This window comes from Brachycentrus maculatus, unplaced genomic scaffold, assembly GCF_059751285.1.
Source record: "Brachycentrus maculatus isolate JH-2025_06_01 unplaced genomic scaffold, ASM5975128v1 h1tg000233l, whole genome shotgun sequence".
Lineage (NCBI taxonomy): Eukaryota > Metazoa > Arthropoda > Insecta > Trichoptera > Brachycentridae > Brachycentrus > Brachycentrus maculatus.
In genome coordinates, this window is record NW_028280984.1 from 151,737 (window position 1) to 174,000 (window position 22,264).

Below are 22,264 nucleotides of genomic sequence, written 5' to 3' on the forward strand. Positions count from 1 at the left end.
TATAACCCTGGACTAGTAAGTACCAGAAGCAGAGGGCTGATCACCTTTCCTTCATTAGTTAATGATCAAGATAATACTGCCTTTGTATGATGCAGTGCCCTATGCACCATTGGGTGCGGATAAGGGGTAGAAGAGAATGTTTTAAAGTGTGTGAATAGTGCTTTGTCGGAGGCGTGTGGTATTGTTTGCATTCTGATGTAGTAATTGTCCTGACGAAGAGACAGGTACCTCTCAAAACCGGCAGACAGAAATCTCGGTGAGTGATTATATACTAACGTTTATTTATTCATTTATTGGAAATCAACAGCCATTAAAAAAAATATATATATAAATATATATATATATATATATATATATATATATATATATATATATATATATATATATATATATATATATATATATATATATATATATATATATATATATATATATATATATATATATATATATATATATATATATATATATATATATATATATATATATATATATATATATATATATATATATATATATATATATATATATATATATATATATATATATATATATATATATATATATATATATATATATACATATATATAATATATATATATATATATATATATATATATATATATATATATATATATATATATATATATATATATATATATATATATATATATATATATATATATATATATATATATATATATATATATATATTTATATTTATATAAATATACAATTTAAGGAGCCGATAATGAGGCCAATTACTGATTTCACATTTTATGCAACAATAAATAACATATATATCAACAAGAAAGAGTGAAAATACTATTAAACTCAAAATAAAATGTGTTTGCCTGATGTGGCGTGTGGTGTGGTGTGTTGTATTAGTGAATTGTGTTAGAGTAAAGAGTGTGCAAGGCCTAGAGTTATCTTACATTTTTGTACAAAACAAGTATTTTTTATTGTTTTACTGTATGCCTTTGGGCGCAGTTCTGGCCAACTGCTTCAACTGGCCCACGACGAGGTCCGCTTGGGTGGATATCATCAGCTCGGCCTTGAACTCGTTGCACGTCTTCTCCACTACGGGGTACAGCCGGGGCAGCATCTCGTGGTCCAGCGTGGGGAACAGGTGGTGCAGAATGTGGTCGCCGAAGTTGGTCATGACGAGGAAGTGGCTCCAGTTGATATCCCTGCGGTCCATCACGGACACCAACTGGAAAATCCCCCAGTCTGTGTCCTTTCTGCAAACATTATTTTAACGCTGATTAATTTATTCCGCCTCCATAGTGTAGTGGTTAGCGCGCTAGGCCACCGTGTTGGAGGTCCTGGGTTCGATTCCCAAGAGGGTCAAAATAAATATTAGTGATTTTTTCAGTACAATATTTATTTAATATGACCCTGGACTGGTACCTGAAGCAGAAGGCTGATCACCTTTCCTTCGTATATTTAACGATCAAGATACACTGCTTCTATACGATGCAGTGTCCTATGCACCATTGGGGTGCGGATAAGGGTTAAGAGAAGAAGAATTTGTTTATTGATAATTTATTAACAACATTTTGAGTGTGTGCAAATACTAGTTCACAAAATCTGGATTATCTTCAATTACAGGAGTTATTTTCATATTATTTTTTGACATCTCATCAAAGATGAAGAAGAATATGGATTTGTTGGGTAATATATCCAAAATAAAACACGGTTTTTGTTGGATTGAATTTTACATTTATTTAAGTATGTATATTTTAATACGTGACGCGTTTCACCATCTTATGACATTATCAAACACTGCTTTTGTAGCAGTGTTTTGAAAGCAGTGTTTGATAATGTCCTAAGAAGACGAAACGCGTCACCTATTAAAATATACATACTTTTTTATAAAAAGAGATATATTTGTGTTTTTATTATTTACACAAATATTTCAATCAAATACTATTTGTGTGAGCCTAAGCGGCTCATTATTAGAAATAGGTATCGAATTGTGGTAGAGTGGGTTCGAACCGAGAAACTCTAACTTAAGAGTCCGCGACACTAACCACTGAACCACAGCCCGACACATTATTTTGATGAAGAAGATGAAGAAGAATATGGAGGTCTGGGCATTTACGGGACTTACGACCGTCATAGTTGAGATGTTAAATAATATATTTATAATTTATTTGAATTAAAGTACATATGTTAAATCATAAACATACCATTGATATTCCCATAAATAATATAAAATAGGTACTTATAAGTATACATTAAGTTGATTTTGTGAGCACGTCAAACAAGTGAACATTTAATTTTGGTATGATACTTGTGAAAAAGGACTACTTCAAATCAAACTAACGAATTCATATATTGTTACCTATAGACGTGTGTTTCTTAAAGTAGGCGATAATGCCCCCCTGTTCGCGTTCTGGAAGACTTTTACAAGACATAAGAAGCCCAAAAAGACAGATAGAAGTGCTAAGAAGTAAGATGTATATTTTTATTCCTTTCCTCTTTCTGTGATGCGACGTTCTGGCGATTTTATTATCCCCTTTGACGATAAATTTTGGTAGGAAGGCGCCAGACTAAAAAAGTTTGGGATGCTTTAAACGCTAAAAAAACAAATGTACTTACGGAGGTGCATCTCCGTCGTGGAATATGTCCGGATGGTGGTGCGCAGCGTTCAGACCGATGATGGCAAAGACAATACTTGAGGTACAGACGACCGCAAGCCACGCCGGAATTATTTCTAGTAATCCGGCATTGGAAAATAACTTCATGGCCATCGGTACTGTGAAAGGAACTAGGTACTCCAGTCTAATGCCCCTTCTGCCGAATTTGTCACTCGTCTTCAAGAGTCTTATTATTCTAAAAAACGATTATAAAAAACGATATTAAAAAAAACGATTAGTATAAAATTAATTTTATTATATCGTAGTCATACAGGAGAAAGTGACCAAGTGCATTTTTTTTTTAGAAAACCGTGATTATTGACTATTTGATATCTTACTAGCTTAATATTGCCCTGAAAACATCCCAAAGGATTTTAAACTTGTATGTATAATATATTGACTTGGTAAAAATGATTAACTGCATTGATGTTTATTTTGTTGCCAAGCAAAAGTGACTTAAATGGCCGTCCTGAACATTTTACGTTTTGGTAGTTGGTCATTTTCTCCTGTACGACTACGATATAATGATTCGGCATTAACTTTGTGGAACGACATGTTGATTTTTTAAAATAAAATACCTGAATTATACCACTTAATGAGATTTATTTCATCACACACGACTAGTTTCGAAAACTAACAAATGTTTTCATCTATAGGTTAAAAGTAAAACTAATTAGCAAAAAATATTAAGGTACCTATATATGTATATAAAGATTATAGAGAAAAAACGTCACCATTATTGTGTATATTTTCTTTTACAAAAATTCCCGTTTCTTAAACCCCTCTATTTATTACCCTATCAACCTCTATATAATATATACCTACATAAACATATTTTGCTCGTTAGTTTTACTTTTCACCTGTAAATGAAAACATCTGTTAGTTTTCGAAACTAGTCATGGGTAATGAAATTAAAGTTATTAAGTGTTAAAATACAAGTGTTTTATTATTTTTGTTAAATAACAATAATTAAAATTAATTTCACTACTGAAAGAAAGAGAGAAAAGAAAAAGAAAAAATAATTCAAGTGGCCAATTTGACAGGCGCCGTGGCGTAGTTGGGTAGACGCTTGACTGCGAAACTGGCGTCGCGGGTTCGATTCCCGCCAATTTCAAAATGAATTCAAGGCAGGTTTTTTCAATTGGTTTGAGTTTTTGTAATGTATTTTCACATTTCCTTTCCCTTTCATTACGATCCTACTGCAGACAAGCCTCTTAAAGTAGGGGCTTTGCGTGTTATTCATTTAAAAACAAAACAAAATTATTTATTAAATTTTTCTAATGGATAAGGAAAAAAGTAGTATTTTATGGTTTAGAATATATTACGTTTTTTTTTCCTCTAAGTCATTAAATACTATTCATATGTAATTATATAGAAGTATCAAGTAAACCACATTTTTTTCCTTTTAGGCATTACATACAAATTATCATTGAACGTTAAAATTTAAATATTTATTTGCTCAAAACCTCAATTCTCCTATATCAACCGATTCCTTCGAAATTTTATCACACGTGTTTTTTTACAGTACCTGTGACACATCGAAACAGATTGTTTGACGCAATGGCAGCGCCGTTTGTTGATTGTAACAGTAATACACGCGAAACTTAATATTGATCATGACAAAAAACGGACTTCTTGACGCTTGTCGCTTTTTTATTGTCTTCGATTGCATTGCTGTTTCAGAGATTTGAAATATTTTCATAGCTTCACAAACATTGTGAAATCAAATGTATTAGAAATGAGTACTGTCTACTTGATTTCTATTTCATTTAATCAGATTGAGCCGCAGACATGCACTGCCGTGTACAGAAAGTTCAAAATAAAAATAAAAATGTTTTTTTTTGTAAATAAAGAAAAACGTTTTCACTTTTAGGAAATGTTAATGATGTTTGTCATAAAGTGAACTTTCTTTATGCAATTACAACGTGATCTGAGTGAAATATCGCTCAATCCTTTCAAGAACGTCATAAATCAAAAATCGTCAATTTTGAGTTGTGCATGTTTTCGTAATGCCCAGAAAATGTACTATATCCCAGCAAAAGCGGCATATTTTTAACTTAATATTTACCCGCTACAGGGCAGAAAGTGTTATTTTAGCATTTTGAAGAAAAGGTATTGTTTAATTATTTTTTTAAATATGCTAAATATTTTTCGAATGGAGAAAAAATATTCAGGTTTTACCTCAAAAGATCTGTTGCACAGTAAAAAGTTAAATAAGTGGCTTGATATTTATTTTGAATACATTGTATTTTATGTATGAACTTTAAAAACGTTCTCCTGAAATATCAAGTTTTTTGATTTATGACGTTCTTGAAAGGAGTGAGCGATATGTGATAAATCACGATAACTTTTATTTATTCATTAATTGATTCGGCAGTCACTTTGTGGTAAAATCTAAAATGCATCGAAATACGTGTCACAGTAGATTTTAAGAAATAGTGGTATTTACCAAGTAAAACTTAAATTTAAAAAAAGTATTTTATTACACCAATTCATATTTTTTTATAGCGTGTACCACAAATATAATTCATAAAATATTTTCTAAATCTTTAACGAAATCAGTAAAAATCGTGATTCGAAAAAAATTGTCCACTCAAACGATTTTCTACTCATATCGCATTTTAATTATTTACTTACTTATAACCCTATCCGCACCCAATGGTGCATAGGGCACTGAATCGAATTAACCCAGTGTTATCTTGATCATTACTTCCATGAAGGTAAGGTGATCACTCTTGCGCTTCAGGAACCAGTCCAGGGTAATATTTAATAAATATTACAGTGTAAAATCGCTAATATTTATTTTCCCCCCCCCTGGGAATCGAACCCGGGATTTCCAGCACGGTAGCTAAACACGCTGACCATTACACCACGGAGGTGGACATTTAAATTAAATGATCATAAATAATTTTTGCTTTTATAAAGTGTGACTTTACTCTTTCAAGTTCAATCAAATTTGAAGAAGGGTGGTCAAGTAGTGGACCAAAGTAAAACACCTTGGACCTTAACAATATTTTGAGTGTATGCTTTTTTATAATTCCCGGATTTTACCCTACAAAGGATTTTTTCACTAAGACCTAAAAAAAACGATGTTAGAAAGAAGATAAAATCAAAGGGTCAAGATTAATAAAGCCTAGAATGTATTATTTGCTAAGTTAAATAGAAAAACAAGACACGTTCAAAATAGTACGTATGAATCAACTGATCGAAAAAATATTTTAAAAATTACGATTACACTATTTTCAAAAGTTTATTAGTGTGAGAATTTTTTTTTAAAATTCAATAAAACACGTATTAAGTAAGTATTACTTCTATAATACAGGCAAAATTTAACCCCACAGGTGCTGTAGCGTAGTTGAGTAGACGTTCAACTCCGAAACTGGCGTCACGGGTTCGATTCATGCCAAATGCAAGATGAATTCCAGAAGTATTTATTTTCAATTGGTCTGAATGTTGATTGTGATGTTCAATTATTGTCAGAATGGTGAACGTTACACAAGTGTATAAACTGATCGATAAGGCAATCAAATGCCAGGTCGTAAGCCATGGGATGCTCAAACCTCTATCTTCTTTCATATAAAGGAAAAAAGATATGGTTTCATATCAAGTTGAGACACATTTAAACCTTATACTCTTTTTAGGCACATACTGGTTTGTCCAAAATAAAACCAAATAATGTAATTCAGTCATGAAGCGTCAAATTTTAACCGTATTTATGCCATAGTAAATTATCATCATTCTGCTTTGTATTTTTTGCAGCGAAATATATTTTACATCAAAAATAGAAAGTTAAAACGGATTCAAAGTACTTTAAAGTTTACATAACGACTTTCCAGATAATTTAAATGTAAGAAGGTCTCATGGTTCTATGTCAACATTTGCATTATTTATCTGAATAATCTAATGCACTTTTGTAATAAACTATGTATTTCATAGCAAAGTTACAATGATAAAACTATACCTATAAGTGCTACGTTTGTATGTAAATAAACAGGATAATATAAAGATCAAACACCTGTGGAGAAATTGCTTTTGCCGCGAAAGATGGGACTATTTGTATTCATTAATAGTATATTGGTTACATTGTATAAATATATTAAGAGTTAAATTGGACCAGTTCATCGAAAGTCCTTGCGAAAAATAAAATGAATGGAATCTCACCCCTTAATTTCTACCATTATTTATTTAAATTAATCATTCCACCCAGTAAATTCATTCGATTAATTCAAATTAAAAACCGAATCGCTGAAGACCCATGTACAAAAAACCGTAACAAATGCATTCCTTTAAGATAAATTTTCTATTAAGTAGTAAAGATATACGATTTTATTGATACCTCGAAAAATACGAAAAAAAGTCTGGGTATGTTTTTGATGGGTTTACGATCAAGTATAACATTCATTATTCCACCCATGATTGATAACCACACTACTCAAAATTTTGGTTCTTGTTTATATGTCACTCACTCCTTTCAAGAACGTCATAAATCAAAAAACTTGATTTTTCAGGAGAACGTTATTAAAGTTTAGAAATATAATACAATTTATTAAAAATAAATATCAAGCCACTTATTGAACTTTTTTCTGTGCAACAGATATTTTTAGGTTAAACCTGAAGGTTTTTGCTTCATTTGAAAAATAACTACTTTATTTAAAAAAATTAAAAAATACATTTTCTTAAAAATGCAAAAACAACACCTTCTGCCCTGTAGCGGGTAAATATTAAGTTATAAATATGCCTCTTTTGCTAGGATATAGTACATTTTCTGGGCATTCCGAAAACATGCATAACTAAAAATTGACGATTTTTGATTTATGACGTTCTTGAAAGGAGTGAGCGATGTATGTCCTATAATTGACACGTTCTTTCATATGTGAGTTCTCGGCATCTATGGCTGATTTGTGTAATCTGCCTTCTAAGTGTAGAAACACAGATTTGTTAGCAAGGATTTCGATATTCTCAAAATATTGTAAATACATTTTTCGTTAAAAAAAAAACCCGTAGCTCAGAAAACATACTATGCGAAAAATCATAGAAAACATTTTTATTTATTTAGTTACGTTTACTAATACCTATCGAGTGTAATAAACTAAATATCAATAATTTATACAATTGAAGCAAAAGCACATTTTTTGTGGATTTGAATTTCAAGTCTAAAAACATCACCTAATTCAAAACGTTCATAAATATTTTCGTGTCGTTACATAATTGTGAAATTGATGAAGGATTTTCAAATTTGTGTATTATTCCTGGCAGTAAAAGCTTGTCAAATATTAGGAACGCATTAAAATTATTCAGTTGGAATTCCCAAAGACTTATTAATGTATTTTTTTTCTTTGGCATCTAGTTATAACAGGACATGTAATAATTAAAAGCGTCGCAAAATTCAAAAAAATACTATAGACATGAGATACTCCGCATTAAAAATTTTACAATCGTTAAAACTTTGGCACCGTAAAGACAGTTCATACAGAACAAGAGATTTACCAGATTCTTTCACTTTCTGTAAAATTTAAAATTTCTGGTAAATTACAGTCGCTTTGTCCTAGAGGTATGAATAATGGTAACTGTTATTTTTTCGACCACCCGATTGGGATGGTATTCGTTACTTTTTCTCGGTTTATATTTCTTTCTAGCTTTAATTTTTGACGGCAAATGGTAAAAAAATATATTATCGTATCCAAACTCCTGAAATAATTCATGTTTACATCATTCAGTTGTACACAGGAAATATATAGGTAGGTACTACTGACATTACAACAATAACCAATGAATCGAAAATGCAATATATTTCTAAATAATTAAAACTTAATTTATTATAATTAATATATGAAGCACTAACTTTGTGAATTTCCATTTTATAATTAAAATGTAACTTTGTTTTAAAATAACTATAAATATTTTTTATTTACTTAATTATTAAGACTACCGGTTGACTTTATAATAAAGCTAGAATAAAATATTTTTATTGATTTTTAAAACAAAGTTACATTTTATGTATAAACTTAATTTATTGTTTGTGTTTTTTTTTATTTATTATGATTTACTTTTTCTTATGATGCAGTACCCTTTGCACCATCGGGTGCGGATAAGGGTTTAAAGAAGAAGAAGACATGACACCAATTTCGGTGTCAAGGGTCTGCCTAACAGCGCCACGGTATCCGATTATAATATTTTTTATGCAATTTTATGTTTTTTTGACTCACCTTTTTATGCCTTGTACTTCAGTAAACAAAATATAAATCGCAATCAATGAAATGTACGGAGAATATCTCCAAAAGTATGATTTATCTTTCCTAGGCAAGTATTGAAGAAATGGTTCTAGAGTGCTGATCTCAAAATCCATTAATGTGTTAGGGTACAGGTGATGAGAAAGCACATGTGTGACTCGCCATTCACTGTAAAAAATGAGCATTTTATAAATATTAATATTAATATTTTTTGTACAAATAAGTAGTGATAAATCTGTACATCTGCGTGCAAAATGAGCTTAAATACTCTCTTATGGTAGAGAAAGTCCAAACTCGCCATTCACTGTTAAAAAAATGAGCATTTTTTAAATATTATAATGAATATTTTTTGTATAAATAGTAATAAGTAGTGATAAATCTGTACATCTGCGTGCGAAATGAGCTTTAATACCCTCTTATGGTAGAAAAAGTCCAAACTCGCCATTCACTGTAAAAAATGAGCATTTTTTAAATATTATAATGAATATTTTTTGTAAAAATAAGTAGTGATTAATCTGTACATCTGCGTGCAAAATGAGCGTAAATACTCTCTTATGGTAGAGAAAGTCCAAAAGAAGTTTCTGAGGTATATCTATATGAGAGAGTACGAGCGCTTGTGTACTACACGGAATTTTACTGTCCGGTAGTCCGGTTACCATGAAAAAACGGATGATTGGCTTGTGCACTTGTCCGTCTTTCTCCGGATCGGTGCGCGATCACGGTGCGCATGAACTCGATCACGCTAAACTGTCGAAGTCGCTTTTATTTGAAAAAAAAATCGGACTGCCGGACAGTAAAATTTTGTGTAGTGCACAAGCACCCTACGGGTATTATCCTTAGCTCTACCCAACCGAGTTTTTTCGGGGTATGCTTGCCTGAAATAGTTTAGAAACTAGAAGAAATGTGTATTTGATTACGCATTTTTATCGACTGTTGCGTCGGCATATATTGTTTTATATTCCTACATACAGGACCAATCTGCCGATGGATATGCCTGTAGCAAAAGCTACCGCTATGCTGAACAATATCACGCCGGATATTGATCTGTTCCATGTATCTGAGGGGGTATTCCCAATATATGTATGGTGCATAGGGCACTGCATCATATAAACGCAGTGTTATCCTGAGCGTTATCACTTGAAGGAAAGGTGATCCGCCTTCTGCTTCAGGTATCAGTCCAGGGTGATATTGAAAAAATATTAGAGCAAAAAAATCACTTTTATGTATTTATCTGAACCCCCCATTTGAATCGAGCCCGGGACCTACGGTACGGTAGCCGAACGCGCTGATCATTACACTACAGAGGCGGACATAACACATACTTACATTATTATAAGCGTTTTTATAAAAGAGATTTTTTGCTTTGAAAAGCTTAACATGAAGAATACGATTTAAAAATATTTTCTCAGGTGAACAAAATAATAAATTACAATTCTCTGGAGTAAGGTAAGACCTAGTGTAAATTATTTGACTTGAACTATCTAACACCTTCTTACACAATTCTAAATCTAGATAATCATGTTTATTCTCTTCAGGTAATCTCTGAAAGCTTTGTCATTGAATTTATGGCGTAAAATTAAAAGTTTTTCTGTGCTTTTACTGAGACAGACACAAACAAATTCTTTGAAAAAATTTTATTATATTACGATAGAGAAAGGAATAATTCGAAGAGGAATTTCTTCCGAAATAACTTTACTAGGATTTGATATTTAAAAACTATTTGACAATTTATTTATTTTACTACCGTAGAACGGGGCTACATGAACTTTGATGTGTTACTTGAACCCAGTACAAAAAAAAATAATCTGTTTTGGTCTACAATAATGAACGTATCGACATGATTCATTGTTTCCCTGACAGGTGACACTTATTGTCACGATACGTTCATGATTGTAGACCAAATACAGATTTAAAACTTTTTTGTACTAGGCTCAAGTAACACTTCAATGTTCAAGTAGCCCCGTTGTACGGTATTCGTATGAATAGTAAAACAAATTTGTGAGGTGAACGTGGGTGATAATGGAAGCAGGGAAGGACCAAAGAAATTTTAGCATGATCAACTATATATATGTATAGTGATTATTAGATTAGGACTCGAAATAAACGGTGGGTATGTATACTTATGTACATAATTTCCAGTATCAATGTATTCTCTATCGTACTAAAAGTAATTTGCTCAAGTACATATAGGAAATTATCTAAATATTATTATAAAAATTAAAATATTATGCCTTAGGTAAATATAAGAACACAAATATGAATACATTGTAATTTGTATTGTATTATTGAACAGCTACTCTTTCTTTGTCTGAAATATTTTGATATAAAATCAGAATTATTGACCAAGTGTAGTAGGTTGGTCCAAAAACACCCACTTACAAACGAAGGCCACATTATCAAAAACGTGATAAAAGAGTATTTAGACACAATACGTAACATTCGCATGAATGTGAAAGAGGCGAAAATTATTTTAAGAAAGATTACTATGGCGTTCTCTCTGCCTACCTGTGCCAAGAAGCCACTTATTGATTTGTTTGTCAGATAGTGAGCTAGACAAAATGCAATTTTTACGACACTTTTACGACAATTTTTTTTTTAAATCATTGCTATGAAGGATGATTTTTTTATTTATAGATATATTATAGCGTTTAATTTGTAGAACTCCATTTTAATTTATATTTTGAAAGTAGAAATCAAACACTGATTTTTTTAGTCTACTAAATTGTATTTTATTGTTAATGCCATAACAATTCGAAACAATTTTCGCAAAAAAAATTAACAATAAAATACAATTTAGTAGACTCTAAAAATCAGTGAAGGATTTCAACTTATAACAAATAAAGAACATTTTATTTATATATATATATATATATATATATATATATATATATATATATATATATATATATATATATATATATATATATATATATATATATATATATATATATATATATATATATATATATATATATATTTACATATATTTTTTTAAAGCATGACATACCTTACATATGTCTACATGAATTTGTAATTGACTCTTCTAAACATATTCGTTTCGGGCTTGCACACGTATGTTTACTAAACCTTATGTACAGGACTTGCAACTTGCAAGCGTAATCAACCGAAGTGGTCATTCCATTACTAGAACTGGTTCCCTGGAGCTCGCTACTTCCTAACCCTAACTACTGCACTTTGCCCCTCTCCTAGCTACAACCGCGAACCATTTAACCCTAAATTAGTTACCTCAGTGCTGCGAGAAAAGGAAATCAAAGTTTTTCAATAAAATGAACAACAAATTGCTTCCATTTACTTCGCGCGGCTACAAATTAAGTTCACTGGAAACTTTAATTTAATCTCAATCACATTTTCGTTAATTAATCCGATAAAAACTGAGTGATAAAAATAACATTATATGTCGACATGGCACTAAGTTTGGGGAATAAAATGATGTTTTAATACACAAATTAAACACTTTTTTGTTTATTTATGTAAACACGACAAGTTTTGAGAACTTCAGATGTTCTCATTAACAGGTAAAAATACAAACTCATTTATTTTTGCATTTTAAAGAGAACTATTATTTCTGGAAACAAGTTGTATTTATTTTTTATTTGATGTTTATTTGGTATATACCTCTATTTCTTAAAATCAATTGCTTCACGTGTTTTGATGTATTTTGCATAATTTGAAAATGATGCGGAATGCATTGAAATATGTGTAACAATATATTTAAAGAAATAGTGGTATTTACCAAGTAAAACTTAATTAAAAAATTGTTATTACCAAATCCATTAATGAAAAATCGTTTTTTTACATTAATAAACTCAAAAACATTTAGATTTTTTTTAAATATTTAAATCATCAAATTTAACAACAATACAAAATGTAAAATTTGATGCAATCATTTTACTTTACGCAGAACCTGAAAACGGTATAGAAATAGTTTGATGGATGGTGATATTGACAATAAATACAAATATGACCTAACTTCTAACTATATCCTAGACTGCCAACTGTAACGTTACTTTCTCTGATCACTTTCCTGGTTTTATAATCCAAATATAATAATTTTACCGTTTGCGATTAGCACTACGAAATACAGCAAAGGGATCATAAAATTTGAACACTTTTATATGAAACATTATTAATCATATTATATGTTTAAAAAAATCATCCTGTGTCTTTAATAAGTTTCTTAATCTATGTTTTTGTGCGTATAAGAGGTATATATTTTTTTTAAATCCTTTGTCAAAAAAATAATTTCGGTGTTCAATAATTTTCTTAGTAATGTTTGTTTTTTTTTGCATTTTAGAGATGTGAATTAAGAAAAAAAAGTATTTAACAAAAATAATAATTCTCTTTAAAAATTTTCTTTGTAATCTTTGTTTTTGTGCATCTTTGTGGTGTTAATTACAAAAATCAAAAAATTATTAATTTTAAAATAATTAAATATCTATAATTTAAAAAAATCTTATATCTTAAATCAATAATATTTTAAAATTTAAAAAACTGTTTTTATAATTTTTCTTAGTAACCTTTGTTTTTTTTTAATTTTCAAGGTATAATTTAAATAATTAAACTCACTCTGACGACATAAAGCCCAGGTTGAACATGTACATTCTCCAATTATCCTTTTTGTGGAAGAAATTGTGTGCGCAAACTGCCGTCCACGCCATGGATAGTCCTGCCACGACACAGCAGAACACTTTACCATACCACCAGTTCACATTAATCATCATAACCGCAAATAAAAATGTGCAGAAAGTTAGCGACTCTAAAACTCGTTTGCTCCGACTCCCGGAGTCTTTGGGAATAGTTTTTAATTCTTCAATCACTCGAGACTTTAGTGTTTTATAAAATCCGTCATCTTTGAAAGTGAACGGAGAATTTCTAGGAGTTTTGGCGTCGCGGATGTAAAATTTATTTAAAAGTTTTTCGGGGTATTTCGAAAAGTGGTGTATTTCAAACGCCTCCGTGATGTCAGTGCCCTAAAAGAAAAATTAATTATCAGTTTAATGGAAAAAAATACAAAAAACATCGTAAATAATAGCTTCATTTCTTAATTCGGCATACGTTTCGTGGTAATATCTTTCATTTTTTAATTTTACTTTGTTTTTACCATTTTTCTTAAAATCTATTGTGACACGTGTTTCGATGCTTATTTCAGCATTATTTCCGGTTTAAAAAAAATGCGGAGTGCATAAAAACAAGTGTCACAATCGATTTCAAGAAATAACGGTTTTCACCAAGTAAAACTTGTATTAAATATAAATAATTATCAATGCTGACCTTCAAGTAATCTTTACAACGCGGAACGTTTTTAAATATGCAAGGCAACAAAATAAAAATTACTGAATCATAAAATTTGTACGTATTAAGTAACTTTATCCGCTTAGTGAGGTGGTAAGCGTGTTTAGTACAGTGCTAGACATCCTGGGTTCGATTCTCAGGGGAGTCAAAATAAATATCGATAATTTTCATTCTCATTTTATAAATATCACCAGGTCTGTGCAGGACTGAACATTTTACCTTTATATAAATAACCATCAACCTACAACAGCATCGATTTGATGTAGTACCTAATGTGTCATTGGATTCGAATTACTTAAGGGAACTTACTTAAGAAGAATGTACAAAGGGTTGAAAATGTACGATTATATGTCAGAATTTGCCTCGCCTTAATACACTTGTCAATCAAGATAACACTGCGTCGATACGATGCAGTGAGCTATGCACCATTGGGTCCGGATGAGGGTTATAAGAAGAAGAAAAAAGGGCATTATTTTATTTATATACTCTAAAGCATGTATTTCTACGTTCGTGTCCTTTTTTCTATAATTTACGTTGGATTCGACATTATTTTATACTGTCTTCTTTTTATATTTTTACTATACTCAAATATTTAGGCTAAAAAAGTATGAATTGAATGACGTCTGAAATTCGCACGGAATAATTTTACATTTTATCAAAAATATTAACAGTCTCAAATTGCCTATAAAAAACTCCTAAACCTCAAAATATACGTTAGGGATAGATTATTTCATTAAATGAAGGATGACAGAGATTTTTCTCTTACATTTTTAAGCCGAGTGAAGATGAATTTTGGTAAGGGTGTTTTTATTTTAAAAGTGAGTCGTGCTCCATAAAAAAAATTGTAGGGTCTAGAGCTTTATACTAGACTCATTCGTATTCAAGGCGAATCCGACATTCACAAATTGAGCAATGAAGTATTAAAATACATCATGCTTCACGTTGGTCAATTTACAAAGTATTCAAATATTGGTCTTGTAACTTGAAGGAAATGAGAAATACCCTACCGTTTTAAACACTGACGTTCGCCACCGAAATATTAAATATTCATTTTCTCTATTTACTTAACTAAGCATCCGTACGGCGAGATCGATGGATTTGAAATAGCGATATTCAAGTACAGTAAATTTTTTTTCTTAGTTAAAGTAGGTTATTAGTAGTCTATATCCAGATATTTGAGAGATTTTATTCGTAACTCAACAGAAATGAAGAAAAAATGACATGGGGCATTTATATAAGTATATGAGATACCTCAGCTTGTACATTTTACAACATTCTACTTATGAAAAATCTTCCCATTCTGCGGTTGTCAAAATTTTCAATACAATTTTTCTGTAATATCCTCCATGTTATATATATATATCGAACAATCATGAGTAAATTCCACAATGATTACCATAACCAACCAATAGTTAATTGTTTAATATCATACAAACTTACTTTGATAATATATTACTTTATGTACTTATAAATAAACATATATGTTTATATAAAAAAGCCCTTTATATATATAATACAAATAGGGCTTTTTTTAAATGAAAAAGGTCCCGAACTCACTTCACGTCAAGCTGTTTACTAAAAAAATATAATCACATATCATTTAACTATTCATTACAATACTTTATTTTATCATTTTTACAAATTATGTAAATAAAGATTGTAATAACATAAGCACAAACATTGTTTCGTTTAATTGATTTCAAAAATTTTAAAATATACATTTCCGTGAAAAAAGGTGCCGGAAGGCTGTTTTACCGCGTTACATGAAAAAAAAACCCTGTAAATATATATCTATCTATGTATAAAAATAATAAATCCACAAAATAGTTACGACCGATTTTAAATTGAAGCTACATGGGATAATTGATACCATAAAGATATCATAAGGCAGTATATTCACCATTTTATGTCAGCATATGTCCATGAGCAAGCAACAACAATGCGTCAACATTCAGGGCGCTGTTTAGAGCTGTTTCAGGGCAATAAAGATTAAGACTTTTAATGCGGTTTGTACGATACATAGAACGTAGATCCATGACTACATTCCAGAGCTAAATGGATAGCAATCGTCGAAAGCCGTTTGAGGCGACAGAAAACTCAAATGTCAGATAGTAAAGTGTTGACCTTCGTATTTCAGGATGCGAGCGATCTCTTTAATGTGTTTTTATATTAATCTTAAAAACGCATACAGTAGAACCCCGAAAAACGGATCTTTCGTACTCCGAAATACCAAGAAATCCGAAATGATTTCGGATAAAAATTGTAGTAAAATATTTGAAAAACAAGGAAAGACTACAGAACACATTTTTTATTACGTATAATAAATATATAAAATCTAATGTTATTTGAAAATTATTCAAAAGTTTATAAAGTACCTTTACCTGTTTTGCTACTCAAGTACTGTATATATATTTTTATAATATTTATTAGTTGCCTCAGAAAATTCGCCTTGCCTATTATGTACACGGATTTTTATTTTATTAAATTTATAAATATTAAAAAAATATAGTGAATGTGTTTATTAAATAATAAATTAATAAGGTTGATCGCTAAAAACAATACGATGGATACATTAGATTCAATATATTATATTAGGCAATATTTGTGACGAACTTCATTTATCTGTCTTATTCGTCTTGTCATATTTTCTTAATAAGACACTCAAAAATTTGATAGATCTTTATGCCCTAATTTTTGTACTTTAATATTATGTTGAAATGTAAAAGGCACGTACAACGTAAAAACTGCAGTGTAACGTACTATGAACATATCGCTCACTCTTTTCAAGAATGTCATAAATCAATAGTCGTCAATTTTCAATTGTGCATGTTTTCGAAATGCCCAGAAAATGTACGATATCCCAGCAAAAGAGGCATATTTTTAACTTAATACTTACCCGCTACAGGGCAAAAAGTGTTGTTTTTGCATTTTGAAGAAAAGGTCTAGTTTAATTATTTTTTATATACTAAATATTTTTAAAATGGAGAAAAAATCTTCAGGTTTTACCTAAAAAGATCTGTTGCACACTAAAAAGTTTAATAAGTGGCTCGATATTTATTTTTAATGCATTGTATTTTATTTTTTAAATTTAAAAACGTTCTCCTGCAAAATCAAGTTTTTATATTTATGACGTTCTTGAAAGGAGTGAGTGATACATACTGTATTACTAATTTATCGGCTAATCCGAACATTTACAAATTCGATCAGGCCACAGACTTAATCAATCAGTTCAGATTCCGGGGTTCCACTGCAATTATGTCTTCCTCAAATCCTTATGCGCGCCCCAATGGTGCATAGGGCGCTGTATCATACAAACGCAGTGGTATATTGATCGTTAACAGATAAAGGAAAGGTGATCAGCCCTCCGCTTCAGGAACCAGTCATGGGAAATATTGAATAAATATTACTGTGAAAATAATCACTCATATTTATTTTATCCTCTCCCCCTGGGAATCAAACTCGGAACCTCCAGAACGGTAGCCAAGCATGCTGATCATTACACTATAGTGGCGGATAAAAATTATTTACATACATATATTTAACTCTTCGCTTTTTAAGAGTAAATTTCTTGATTCATTAATATCGAAAACTCCTTTCTAAAACCAACCTTTGTGAACGCTAACCAGTCCTCTCCTCCGGGGTGACTCTTGACAAAGTCCGTCAAGTCATAGAGCTTGTCTCCAACCCTCCACAGTCCCTCAGCCCCGTCGTCCATGGCCTTCCCTCGCAGCCATTGGTCCGCATCCTTCAACCCCGTGTCCCGTAAGGAAGGGTACACGAGATGAGGGAAGCTGCTGTCCTCCTGTCGTGGAGACATCGGTGCTGATGATCTCCAACTTCGGACCGAATCAAACAGAGCATTTTGAAATTTTTCAATAACCAAAAACATGTTTAATTTCATTTTTAACTTGCACTTTTTTATCAAATTCCTAACAACACTAATTTTTATATATATTTATCATGTATACGCATCAACATTATTTAAATTGTGCCATGATGTCACTCGGTGTCTCCTTTCTGATACATTTGACTATGCTGAATAAAATACAATGTATTTATACGCCTAAAGTTACAGTGACTTAGTGATGGCGAACCAGTAAACAAAGGGTCACAAAGTTAGTATTTTTAAACATATTTCATAAATATTTCATAGGATGTTTCAACAAACAATGATTTTAAATTTATAAAGTATAATTAACAGTTATTTGTTTAATAATAACATCTTACAAAGGTAAGATAATAAATTAATACTAATTGAACGAATCACAGTAATGTAATTGGGACTGCGTTTAAATTTAATTCAAGTTTATATGGTATAAAAGACGAAGGTTATTTACTAGATAAATGCATACAAATATCATTCAAAATTTAGTGTTACATGCATGTGAAATAACAGGCAGAATAGTGTACGTTACACGTGTATAAAGTGATCACCTTGGCTAGCCAAATACCAGGTTTTAAACCCCGCTCAGATTTCCATCTTCTTTCATTTAAACGCGATATGTGATTCGTCTCATATCATTATTGGCCTGATATATGAATGGCCTGATATTGGTCTGATATATGAACTGATCATCTTGCCAATATATATCTAATAAACAATTATTTCAACATTATATCAATTTGATCCAGTGCCCTATGAAACTCAAGTACGGCCAAAGACAGTACGCGGTGACAATATGTCCACCCCCGACTCGTCATGGTGTTTTCAAAGTATCGTCATGGATACTTTGAAAACATCAATAAATTATGACTATTATTCTCTCAACTTGTTATTCAGTAGTTTCCCAAATACTTGAATTGTAATATGTATTAACATACGCATATATCAAACCCCATGCCGACATTCAATATAATCATTTTTAATTATAAAGCGAGTATTGGTTATCTGAAAATACAGATACATACTAGCATGAACAAGTATGTAGATATTATGCTATACAATGTAATATACATATTATTATACTATACATAGTATTTTACATAAACATAAATTTCAATACATGTGTTCCTGGAGTTGTGCGCGGGGTGTTTGTAAATTATAGTATTATATATTGTTGATATTAGGTCCTAAATTAGATGCCAACAGAGTCAAAATGAATATCAGTTGTTTTTTCATAGTATAAGGCATACATCGCACATTTTGAAAACATCGTTTTAACTCAAAGGTGAAACTAAAGTTTATTTACATTATTTTAACGAATATGAAGAATTAAGAATTGTGACACTCTTGCCACAAACGAGAGACTCATTTTTTAGTTGAACATTTTAACTCAAATATGAAACCAAAGTGAGGTTTTATTACTAAAACGAAAATGAAGAATTCTGATTTGTGACACTCATATCGTTAATGGGGAACCTAAAGATTTTTTAAATTGTTATTAACATTTAAAACAGATAAACACCTCGCATTTCTCTCTAGAAGATGGAGACGATGACCAATCGCAACATTTCTTTATTATCATTTGCAAGGTCATTACCTAGCTCGAATTTTAATTTTATAATTAAAATAATTTAACAGTAGTAAATTTATATCGTTTCGTTTTCGTCAATATATTTTAATGTTCAAGTATTTTAGCAAGGATTTATCTGTAGCGCTTTAATGCTATAAAAACTCGTTTCAATGGATCAGCCACAATTATATCTCTTTATGATATAAACTACTATTTTTTACAACGTTTTTTTTATATATTTACATACTTGTCCACAAATTTGGGTTTTCTCCAGTAAGGAGTTATTTTTTAATATCTCAACTTGGATGAAGAAGAATATGGAAGTCTAAGCATTTACAGGGCTTACGACCGTCATAGGCTTAGTTAATTAACCACTTTACACACTTGTAAGATTCATTAATTCTACTCGTGATTGACAACCAGACTACCCAAATTCTTAAAACTACTAGATAGAGTTTACAAAAGCCATCTATGCTGAGATGAGAAAAGCTTTTACTAAGCAGAGACTCTTTCCATTTGTATGGGAGGTTTGATCCTGCATTATATTCACATATCGCTCACTCCTTTCAACAACGTCATATTTCAAAAAACTTGATTTTTCAGGAGAACGTTTTTAATGTCTAGGAATATAATGAAATGTATTAAAAATAAATATCAAGCCACTTTTTACTGTGCAACAGATCTTTTTAGGTCAAACTTGACTGTTTTTTCTCCATTTGAAAATATTTAGCATATTTAAAAAAATAATACCTCTTCTTTAAACAATACCTCTTCTTCAAAATGCGAAAACAACATTTTCTGCCCTGTAGCGGGTAAATGTTTAGTTAAAAATATGCCGCTTTTGCTGGGATATAGTACATTTACTGGGCATTCCAAAAACATGCACAACTGAAAATTGACGATTTTTGAGATAACGATGACGTTGTTGAAAGGAGTGAGCGATGTATGAGAAATGCTTGAAAGCATGATTTTCATTTTATTTTAGCTTATAATTTGACCAGTAAATTTATTTACAACATTTTGAGTGTGTCCAAATACTAGTTTACAAATCAAGATTATCTCTAATTAGCAGTTATTTTTATATTATATTTTAACTAAAAACATAACTAACCATCACGCCGCTTACCCGTAGGGGTAGGCAGAGAGAAGAGAACGCCACACCACTCTGTCTTTGCAAACATTCTTCGCCTCTTCCACGTTAATGCATCTCCTCATACATACCCGCCGATTGTTTCGACTCCTAACCTGACCACTTTCAAGTATTTGGCATACCTGATTGTGCCATGTTTTTCTCGGTCTTCCTCTTGTCATATTATATTTTGACATCTCAATATAGATGAAGATTAAGATGAATATAGAATCCAGACTTCTTTATTCTTCTTCGTCCATGTTGAGATGTCAAAAAAACTAAGTGTAGAAAACCCAGATTGTGAACAACATTTTGGCCATACTCGGAATGTCGTGAATTTGACGTATAATTGACTGATACGGAGAAGGAAACATCGTTGTCCCTTATCTTCAATCGGATGGAATGAAGCATTATCGAATATGTTGGCAAAATATTTTTTACGGATACTGAGGGCTTCACAATCACAAAAATAGAAGAAAGGTTTTCGTATTGTTTATTTATTACGGAATAAAATATTATTTATATTTAGGTTTTTCGCTTCATTTAATAATTGTGTTTTGATATGTTGAACTGAAATATTTTAGTTTCCATATATGACTTTTTACCTAATGGCAAAGATAATAAATAGTATTACTTGCAGAGAAACGAACCGTGATTTTTTTGTAAATACAGTAAGGTTAAAGACTGCTCAAGGTTTATTAAAAAGTATTAAAAACAATACATTATTTAATTTTTTTGACATCTCATCAAAGATGAAGAAGAATATGGAAGTCTGGGCATTTATAGTGATTCAAGAACAATGTTTCAAAATTGGTTCATATATATATATAGAACCTCCAAGAATTTGAGTAGTGAGGTTGTCAATATAGGTAGAATTGGTGAATATTACACGCGTGTAAAGTGATCACTGAAACCAGCTTATGACGGTCGTCAGCCCCGTAAATGCCCAGACTTCCATATTCTTCTTCATCTTTGATGAGATGTCAAAAAATAATAAATATTATTTATAAAACAAGTTGAAAAATTGCCAAAACTTCTTCATCTTTGTTGAGATGTCAAAAAATCTCAGCACGTAACAGTTCTGCTGATACGACCTAAAAAAAAATTCCAGTAATAATACATATTATTTATTTGACAAGTAGAAAAATGCCCGGAACTTTATTTCATCTCTTTCCGTCCGCCAATTACCTGAGAAATATCGCGGTTTATTTTCTGGACGAGAAATCTTCTCAGCAGATTTGGTGGTATAACCAAAGGCAGGGTCGGGAACGTACGGGAAGGTCTCGTACGTTGTCCCTCTCCTTTTCGAGCAAATATTGCTACAGAAATATTTGGCATCATCTCGGCCCTGCTCACTTTATGCGCGCGTTGGCGTTCCTCGGATTCACATTTCTCTAAGTACCAGTTTTACCAGTGGCGTGCCGAATAAATTTATGAACCGTCGTGCTTTAAAAAAATATGTATTTTTTGACATCTCATCAAAGATGAAGAAATGCT

General features: G+C 31.0%; 1 protein-coding gene across 3 annotated transcripts in view; it reads right to left on the reverse strand.

Annotated features, from left to right (window-relative positions):
* Positions 1-775: 775 nt before the first annotated feature.
* Positions 776-22,264, reverse strand: part of LOC148306671 (cytochrome b5-related protein-like) — a 31,496-nt gene continuing 10,007 nt past the window's right edge. The window contains exons 2-6 of one of the 3 annotated variants that reach the window (XM_088264576.1): positions 17,793-18,021; positions 13,460-13,863; positions 8,849-9,040; positions 2,605-2,838; positions 776-1,241 (exon numbers count right to left, since the gene is read on the reverse strand). In XM_088264576.1, coding sequence (XP_088120702.1) covers positions 968-1,241; positions 2,605-2,838; positions 8,849-9,040; positions 13,460-13,863; positions 17,793-18,002 — 1,314 coding nt within the window. In that variant the 5' untranslated portion in view covers positions 18,003-18,021 and the 3' untranslated portion in view covers positions 776-967. Of the gene's footprint in view, positions 1,242-2,604; positions 2,839-8,848; positions 9,041-13,459; positions 13,864-16,085; positions 16,223-17,792; positions 18,217-22,264 lie in introns of those variants that run through there. The other 2 variants (XM_088264577.1, XM_088264578.1) reach the window with 2 other exon arrangements.